Below are 9,709 nucleotides of genomic sequence, written 5' to 3'. Positions count from 1 at the left end.
GACCCATTTTGACAGGTTACATTTTTTTTAAAGCACACTGATGAGCAAACCAGGCACGTTTTGAGTGAATACATTATCTCTCCTTAATTTGTGTAAAAAGGTCAAATGTTCTACTCATCAGTAGCTCACTCATTACCTCAACATTTACTGTACACTTTCTTCACACCTGCAGTGTCCTTGGGCTTCCCTTAGTTACCTTAATTTAAAGTGCTCATATTATGCTTTTTGGCTTTTTCCCTTTCCTTTATTGTGTTATATATCTTTTTTGTGCACGTTATAGGTTTACAAAGTGAAAAAGCCCAAAGTCCACCCCAAAGGGACTTACCATCTCCAACAGAAACCACTGTTCACAAACTGCTCCAAACAGCTCTATTGTAGTCCAGCCTTTACTTCAGAGACAAATGTGCGTCACTTTGTAACACACGTTATAACACTCGCCTAGCTGCTAGCGTGGCACGCGTAGCTACTGAGCATGTGCGACTCCCAACAAAGATGGAACAGAAGTGAGATGCCTCACTCTGTAGCTAAAACAGAGAGCTCAACACACAGGGTGAAAAGAGGAGCTGCAGCAATGTGCAGTACAACAAATATATGGTGTTTTTTGAAAATTAAACCACGTAAACCTATTCTGATATAACCTCTAAATACAAGTATGAATCTGAAAATGAGCATAATATGAGCACTTTAAAGCTAAATAACTGATGCGCTGCATCAGTTCCTTTTTTGCTAAAAATGAGTGCCATAACATTTAAAAAATAAACACAGAAGGTTGTCTGCAGGGCCTGAAGTTAACCTGTTTGGCCACCAGCATGTGGCAGGTGGATTTTAAAAAAGACTTGCCACACAGACATTTTACCTGCCAATTTCTTTCTTTTTTGCCTTATAAAAGGTGAAATATAGGAAATGCATGAGCATTTAATCACTGCGGTACATTTATTCTCTACTGACTCACGAACCTTGCCGTTGTCGCCCACTGTCCACTTGCTGTTAAAATATTTTCTTTTACTTTTCTTTGAATCATCATCTTTTTATCGGTTGTTTGTTTCAGCCAGTCTCTTCACTGCGGTAATGTGCAGCCACATTTTTTAGCTGAAATCTAAGGAAATGGCCGTTGAAATGTGAAAGAATAACAGTGGCAAAAAAACAACTAATAAATCACTCAATTCTCGCCAAGCCCTGGTGGTGTGTCTTATACAGTCCACCGTAAATGTTGCATACTGTATGTAAAGAATAGACATAAGCAACAGTAGTAGAATTAAAATGTACACAAAGCAGAATCACACTACAGCTACAAAGTACGGTAGTTCCTTCATTACCCTGAACACACACACACTGTAGTTTATTTTGACTCAATCCTACATACACTGTCCTGCTGCTGTAAATACTCACTAGAGCACCAAATATGTATTAATCCACAGCTGAAAATAGTCCCCAATAAATGCAATTCAGTGCTGTTTGAATAACTTTAGCTAAGAAACTACAGTGCCCAGCTGTTTTAGGAGTCTGCGAGTCTTTTTTTTTAACACTATATTGCAGATCAACATTGGGTACAGTCCGCACTGGTTCATAAAATCAATATTATATTTCCATTTTCTTTTCCATAAAGTAACAACAATACAGCAGCATCCAAGAACACACAGTTGTAATTAATTGGTGGATTCTAAGTACTTAAAGGTGCACTATGAGTTCCTGCATGGTTTCAGCGCGATTTCATTTTTGTCTCAAATCGTAGGCATCTCTCCTTGATCCGCTAGCTGCCTGCCCCCTGAATACACTGTGAAAAAGCCCGGTCTCTGGAGACAACACAGGGGTCGTAAACCTCAAACAAACACTAGAGGCACAGGCTGTGCAGCAAAATACAACAAACCACGTTCCAGCCAATCACCGACAAGATGGTTGGGGGAAGGGGTGGGGGTTGGTGTGCATGCACATAATGGGGGGGGGTGGGGTGTGAGACAGTGAGCAGAGTTCCCCCACCCCCTCCCCCAACCATCTTGTCGGTGATTTGCTGGAACGTGGTTTGTTGTATTTTGGTGCACAGCCTGTGCCTCTAGTGTTTGTTTGAGGTTTACGACCCCTGTGTTGTCTCCTGAGACCGGGCTTTTTCACAGTGTATTCAGGGGGCAGGCAGCTAGCGGATCAAGGAGAGATGCCTACGATTTGAGACAAAAATGAAATCACGCTGAAACCATGCACAAACTCATGGTGCACCTTCAAATGGTGAGGTAGTAAATATCAAGACTTAATAATAAGAAACAAGAGAGCAAACCACGAGAGCCAAATGAGGGGGAAAAATCCTTTACAGCTACCGCTGTTACATTATTATTATAGTCAACACCTCATCCCACACCTTCTTCCCTCAGACACCTTAACCCTTGCGTTGACTTCGGGTCAAATTGACCCGTTTTCAATTTTTGTTTTATATCAGAAAATATGGGACGTAGAAATAAGCGCTGAAAATGTGTAGAAGAAAAATTTAACAATTTAAAACTTTGGAAAAAGCAAAAACAAACGGCGTCAAAAATGTCGAAAAAAAAGTGTTTTTTTCAAGGTTGATGGGAAGACAACACAAGGGTTAAATGTTTTTGTCTTTTTTTATGAAACTATATTGGTGACGCATTTTTGTCTTCAGTTTAATTTACTGTAATGAACTCGGAGCTGAAAGCCACAAAAGGGGAAGTCAGACGTTGCGATAACCCCAGCCTTATCTTTTAAAGCACTTTGTGTTTTTTTTTTGTGTATTTATAAGATAATATATGCCTTAATTGTCTTCTATAGGAGACATATAGGAGAAATTTGTCTTGGGCTGAATGTGTTACTGCTATGGGCTTAATTTTGCTGTGGGAGAAAAACTGTTGTGTCTATCTAGCTCTGTTTCTACAATGGAGAGTCTTACATAGAGCTGCAAGGATCAATCGATTAATCAATTCGTTTTTCAAGTATTAAATTAATCACCAACTATTTTAATAATCGATTAATCGGTTTGATTCTCTGATTCCAGCTCCTTAATTGTGAATATTTTCAAATTTTTTCACTCCTCTGTGACAGTAAACTGAATATCTTTGAGTTGTGGACAAAAGACATTTGAGGACTTTGGGAAAACACTGATCAACATTTTTTAGACCAAACAACTAATCGAGAACAATTAATCGACTATGAAAATAATCATTAGTTGCAGTCCTAATAGACTGTTTTATTTCAAAAATGTCTAATAGTTTTCATTTCAAACCGTACTTAATAATACTAAGTGTTACTGGCAGCATCTTTGTCGTCATGGATACCAAGCGCCTCTGCGAACGTGAGCTGCCAAAGCAAATGCTCTATCAACTATTGAATACTGAATACACATACACACATCTTTCTAGCAAACTAATTGTGACTATTAGTTGACATAGTGTTGGTCTGTACTATACGTGTGTGTGTGTGTGTGTGTGTGTGTGTGTGTGTGTGTGTGTGTGTGTGCGTGCGTGCATGCGTGCATGATGTAGGCATGCTTGAGTGAACTCACATTTGATCATGCATGTGCTGATGTCAAGCCACGTTCAGGATCAAAATTATACCACCACAACCTGTTGCCATGGAGACATGAAAGTGGTTACAGCGTGTCATGTTTCTCGAGTCTAATTATTCAGGAAACATAGAGACTCTGTCATATTAGGGCCTTGTGTTAAATCAAAATCAGAAAGATACTGAACAAAAGAAAAAACTGGAGAAACTGCAAATGTAGATGACAAGAGTACAGAAAAGTATTTTTTGTATTTTTGTAAACAATAAAGTTACAACTTCTGTCACAGAACCTGAATGTAACATCCAACTTCACCCCACAACATATTTTTTATAGCTATTACTTTCACTTTTCACATATCCTGCAAAAAACGCCTTTTTGTCTTATATCCTACATACTTTGGGCTTGGTTGAACCAGGGCCGGTCTACAGAGAGCCTGTTCACTCCCCATTGTACCGAATTTGGTTGCAGTTCCACCAGAGTTCCACTGGGGGTGATCGCAGGCCAGTGCAAAATGAATGGGACTCTATGGAGCTAGACGGCTAAATTTTATTGTAGTTTTTGCAAGTTCAACATGGATTATAGGTCAAAAGTTGAACGAGTACTTATGTCCTTTTCGATTTCTTACAGGTTGAGTCGTTGTTGCCTATAACACGCTAGCATTCTGTTAATGAATGCTGATTGGTCAGTGAAGGACTGATTACGATCAGAGATCCCGCTTCCCATCCGAAGCGGAACCAGAATGTCAGAGTGAATATTTCGCTGTGGTCTTTAAAACATTAGCAAACCTCTTTCTAGCACGTGTATTGACAGGGAGAGTTTAACCTGTTAGCTGTGTTGTCGATACCTCGAGAGAAAAAAGGAAGTGACTCAGACCTGGCCGTAAAGCAGTATCTCCGGCCGTACGATGTGTATGACGTCATTGACATTTTAAAAGGCTTTTTTGAACAAAAAAGCCACTTTAAAAAAATCTAACACCCAGCAGTGTGTATTTTCTTAGCCTCCCCTTTCAAATGCAACATTGAAATTACTAGACAAAAAATTATATCCTGCGAAAAAGTGGATATTGAGTAGCATAGCTCCATAGACCTCCATTCATTCTACACTCACCTGTGAGCACCCTCAGTGGAACTCTGGTGGAACTGCAACCAGTTCAGAAGAGTGGAATTCTTTGGTTGAACTGAAGCTTTATAGTCAATGGCCCAATCCCAAAGTCCGGACTCACAGACTCACGGACTTTGGTGCGCATTCTCGCGAAATTCGTAAGGGCTTAGGGTTGTCCCAATGTCGAATTTCAAAGGGAGTGAGGGTTTGAGTACACACTTACCGAACCCTTTCCGTGAGTCTGCATCGATGCAGACTTCACCAAAGGGAATTACCCACAGTTCAAAGCGTTGTGACGTTTACTGCGGAGACCATAGGGAAATCCGGAAATTACAAAGGGAAACAACAGCACGACACACGACCACGGAACACAGACCAACCTGTTGTCCAGCTTGTAAAATAAGAGTTTGAAAAAATTTGGAATCAGGCAGCCGTCTCCTGTGCCTTGGCCGTGTGGAAAGCAACAAACTTAAAATGAAAATTCCCAAACCGACAAGTGTCAGCAACATCTTTTGTTATTAAACGTCACCAAGGTAACATGAGATCTTGTGAAGTTCTGTCCCAATCCCATTTATACCTATCTGAGCCCATGTGGCCTCACACACTCACTCACTTAGCACCTGAGATCAATTCAGTCTGTGAGTCTTTAGTCCTTAGTCCTCAGGGCTCACTTTGGAATTGGGCGCATGTCCGCACACTTAAAAAAAAAAACTTGTGTGAGACAAGGTGGAAACCAATGGAAGGCTAATACATTTGCAGGCTACTCCTGAAAGGATCATCTTCCTGCCATTAAGAACTGTTGCCCAGTCAGAGTAAGCCTATTTCAGATGGATTGTGGGAAGCCAGTCACCAGTGGCTGCCTCAGCAGCAGTGGGGAGGCTTTTTTGAAACGGGTAGCAATTTATATGTACAGACCTAGCCTCGCATTGCCAGACCTATCTCTGCAGCGCTGTGTAGTAAGGTCTGGCAACACCACACATACATTCAAAACTTGCCATTTTCAGCGTGTAGCTTGCTAGCTCGAAGGTTGTTGTTGTTGTTTCCCAAAGCCGTAGTGAGTGTAGTGGAATAATGTGTGATTCCCATAAAGTAAAGTCATAAGTTGATCCCATCCTATTATTCCCAACTAGGCATGAATGCAAGTAAAGGGACAGGCTCAAGTAAGACAGGCAAAAATAATGAGATTTCACAGCTTCCCCTTTCTCACTCCTTATGAATTAACGCACATAGAAATAGTAATATTACTATTTAGATTTGCATTAAGTGATTTTAGGTGAGGCATTCCCCAAAGAAGTTAATCGGTCACCATTGGTGACCTTATGCTCAATTGTACCGAGTTAACAAAATAAAACGTCTCAGATACTGAATAAATGGATTCCCAGTCGCTGAGCCCTGCTTCAATGTTAGCTGTAGATGTAGATGATGGAATATCAATAGTGAAACTCTAATGTAATGTTGTCCAGTTGATCGTTGTGCTGTGCACTATGGGAATACAATAGTCTGTTAAAGTAAATGAACAATGGAATTAAACAAACAGGTACAAGGTAACAAGACACATAACAGAAAGGAAGAAAATGAGCTGCAAAGATGAGCTGAACAAACAGACGAGGACTAAAACTGGTGGCACTGAATGGATATCAAGCCAAGGGGGACGCCTGGTGGTGAAAGACAGACATGAAAAATAAGCCTGTAAATAGCTCCAACATGTAAACCCATTGGCTGACAGGCTGCAAGGAAGATGCCTTTCATACATTAAAACAGACACAAACAAAGTGGGATAAGGTGCACTCTGACTGGTCAATCGGCATCCACTGTTACAGTCCTTGCGCTCTAATAAGTAAATCATTCACTAAAGCAAAGGCAACACAGACACATTTACAATGGACAATGAGGTCAATGAGGTTAACTACATTTTGTTTACAACCCATTGAGTTATTTATATTGCACCACTTTAACATATCTTCTACATGCATGTCAAGTTAATAAAAGATGAGTGTGTGGAACACATTTCATGAATTTTGGTCAGCACTGAAGGCTGACATGAAAAGGTTCTGAGTGAGGTGATGAAGCAATCGAGGAAACTTGAACAGAGTCCTTCTCCAAACAGACCAAAAGTGTTGTAAACGCTGAGAGGATTGAGTCAACATATAAACCTTCATGCAAACAGACATGCTGCCTCACTGAAACGCCTCCTCTTCCTGGAATGAATCGGAGTGTAATAACCCCTCCCTCCTCTTCCTGCTGTCCAGGACAGCCAGTCCCATTTAGTCCAGATATTTCCTGCTCCCTGCCTCTTTCGCAGATCTACCAGTGTACAATGAGTGTAGCCATCATGTGGTAAAGGGAATCCCCATTCACTGCAGATCAGCAAGCAAACATGAAGAAAGGGAACTACAGTAAGCGTTTGGATCAGTTCTCAGTTTTTGTCTTGTATGAGAAAGTGAAACTATTTCACATTCACCGTCTCTTCGAGGGTAAATGGCGCAGCAACAAACCCTAATGGATCGGAAAAAACTTTGCTGTTCCATCTGTCTGGATCTACTGAAGGAGCCAGTGACTATTCCCTGTGGACACAGCTACTGTATGAGCTGTATTAAAAGCCACTGGGATGAAGAGGATCAGAAGGAAATCTACAGCTGTCCTCAGTGCAGACAGCTCCTTATACCGAGGCCTGCCCTGGTGAAAAACACCATGTTGGCAGATTTAGTGGAGGAACTGAAGAAGACAGGACTCCAAACTGCTCCGGCTGATCACTGCTATGCCGGACCTGAAGATGTGGCATGTGATTTCTGCACTGGGAGAAAGCTGAAAGCTCTCAAGTCCTGTCTGCAGTGTTTGGTCTCTTACTGTGAGCAGCACCTCCAGCCTCACTATGAATCTTCTGCCTTTGGAAAACACAAGCTGGTCAACCCCTCCAAGAAGCTCCAGGAGAACATCTGTATTCGTCACAATGAGGTGATGAAGATTTTCTGCCGTACTGATCAGCAATGTATATGTATTCACTGCTCCTTGGATGAACATGAAGGCCACGACACGGTCTTGGCTTTAACAGAAAGGACTGAGAAGCAGGGAGAGCTCGGAACGAGTCGGCAAAAGATCCAGCAGAGAATCCAGAACAGAAAGAAAGAAGTGAAGCTGCTTCAGCAGGAGGTGGAGGCCATCAATCACTCTGCTGATGAAGCTGTGGAGGACAGCGAGACGATCTTCACAGATCTCATCTGTCTCATTGAGAAAAGAAGCTCAGATGTGACGCAGCAGATCAGATGTCGTCAGAAAACTAAAGTGAGTCGAGTCAAAGAGCTTCAGGAGAAGCTGCAGCAGGAGATCACCGAACTGAGGAGGAAAGACGCTGCGCTGGAGCAGCTCTCGCACAGAAAGGACCACACAGAGTTTCTACAGAAGTACCCCTCGCTGTCATGTCTTAGGAAAACTACAGACTCGCCCAGCATTAACTGCCCTATGCAATACTTTGAGGATGTGACCACAGCTGTGTCGGAAGTCAGAGATAAACTACAGGACATTCTGAGCGACGTGTGGACCAAGATATCCGAGCCTGAAGCAGATGTTTTACTGCCACAGGCGGAGCCAAAAACCCGAGCTGAATTCTTACAATATTCACATCAAACCAGACTGGATCCAAACACAGCAAACGCACGGTTGTTGTTATCTGAAGGGGACACAAAAGCAGCAGTGATGAGTGGAAAACAGGTGTATCCTAGTCATCCAGACAGATTTACTGACATGTTTCAAGTTCTGAGTGGAGAGAGTCTGAGCGGACGTCATTACTGGGAGGTGGAGAGGAGCAAATATGAAGTTTCAGTAGCAGTCGCATACAGGGATATCAGCAGAACAGGGTACAAAAGTGGTTTCGGAAATGATGAAAAGTGTTGGGCATTAGAGTGTTTCAAAAACAGGTATGAGTTCAGACATAACAGTATTACCACTATTATCTCAGGCCCTCAGTCCTCCAGAGTAGGAGTGTACCTGGATCACAGGGGAGGTGTTCTGTCCTTCTACAGCGTCTCTAAAACCATGACTCTCCTCCACAGAGTCCAGACCACATTCACTCAGCCGCTCTATCCAGCACTGGGTGTTTTTGCTACATATAGTAATGGTTGTGCTGCTTTGTTCTCTAAGCTTGAGTAGATAGAAGTTAGGAGGCAGCAGTGATGGAGTACTCAAGTCCTGGACTTGAGTCTGACTCAAGTTGCTATTCTCTGGACTTGTGACTCGACTTGACCTTCGCACACTGATGACTTCGATCATTGGATTTTATGTTTTGGACTCCAGGAAGACTAGCTGGTCGTCTAGGTGTCAGCTATTGGAGATCCTTATAATAAACTTAAAGGTGCCCTGCCACACGTATTTCATTACTTTGTAGTAATGTCTGAAGTTCTACCATGGACTCTGTAACATTTTTTTGTGAAAAAAAATGCCTCGGTTACATTGTTTCAAGCCATTCTAGCTTGGTATAGAAAGCCTGCAGGAAGATTTGTGCCAGTTCTCATTAATATTCAACGAGCTAAGCTGCTTGACTCTGATTGGCTAACTTCTAGCCAATGAGAGCCTGGCTATCAGCATCCTTTACCCAGCGTAACTGGGCGAGCTCATTAATAGTAATGAGCTCAGGCAACACCACGTCAGACTGACCAGCTTTTGTAATTGGCCTGATTTCCACTTATTTCTATTCAGTGGCTAGCACTGACAGAGGAGGTAGCAGTTCATTTTCATATTCACAACATAACACAAACACATATGGGCCAAACATATTTCAAAAAAAGTAAAAATGGTTTTGTGTGGCAGGGCACCTTTAAACTTAAACTTGAACTCGAGCATTCATGAAATAGGACTCGGAAGTTGGATGAAGTTTCTGACTACTTTTGTGTGTAGTAGGCCATGACGGAGTACTCGGACTCGAGTCCTGGGCTAAAGCTATTTTCTGACTTCAACCCAGGTAATGGTGACTCAACTCGGACTCTGACTCTTCTTTGGTGATTCTGACTTAGACTCAGACTCAAGAATTCATGAAATAGGATTCAGAAGTTGGATGAAGTATGAAGTTTCTGACTACTTTTGTGTGTAGTAGGCAGTGTTGGAGTT

General features: G+C 42.0%; 1 protein-coding gene across 1 annotated transcript; it reads left to right on the top strand.

Annotated features, from left to right (window-relative positions):
- The first annotated feature begins 6,866 nt into the window (after positions 1–6,866).
- LOC116034723 (E3 ubiquitin/ISG15 ligase TRIM25-like) lies at positions 6,867–9,008 on the top strand. The gene has a single exon (XM_031277418.2). The coding sequence runs from the start codon at positions 7,088–7,090 to the stop codon at positions 8,753–8,755; it is 1,668 nt and encodes a 555-aa protein (XP_031133278.1). The 5' UTR covers positions 6,867–7,087; the 3' UTR covers positions 8,756–9,008.
- Positions 9,009–9,709: the final 701 nt, after the last annotated feature.

This window comes from Sander lucioperca, chromosome 14, assembly GCF_008315115.2.
Source record: "Sander lucioperca isolate FBNREF2018 chromosome 14, SLUC_FBN_1.2, whole genome shotgun sequence".
NCBI classification, from domain to species: Eukaryota; Metazoa; Chordata; class Actinopteri; order Perciformes; family Percidae; genus Sander; species Sander lucioperca.
This window is presented reverse-complemented; position numbering and strand designations above follow the sequence as displayed.

Bases quoted from the DNA above. Each gene is read 5' to 3' on its own strand.
- LOC116034723 (XM_031277418.2), top strand. From the start codon at position 7,088: ATGGCGCAGCAACAAACCCTAATGGATCGGAAAAAACTTTGCTGTTCC.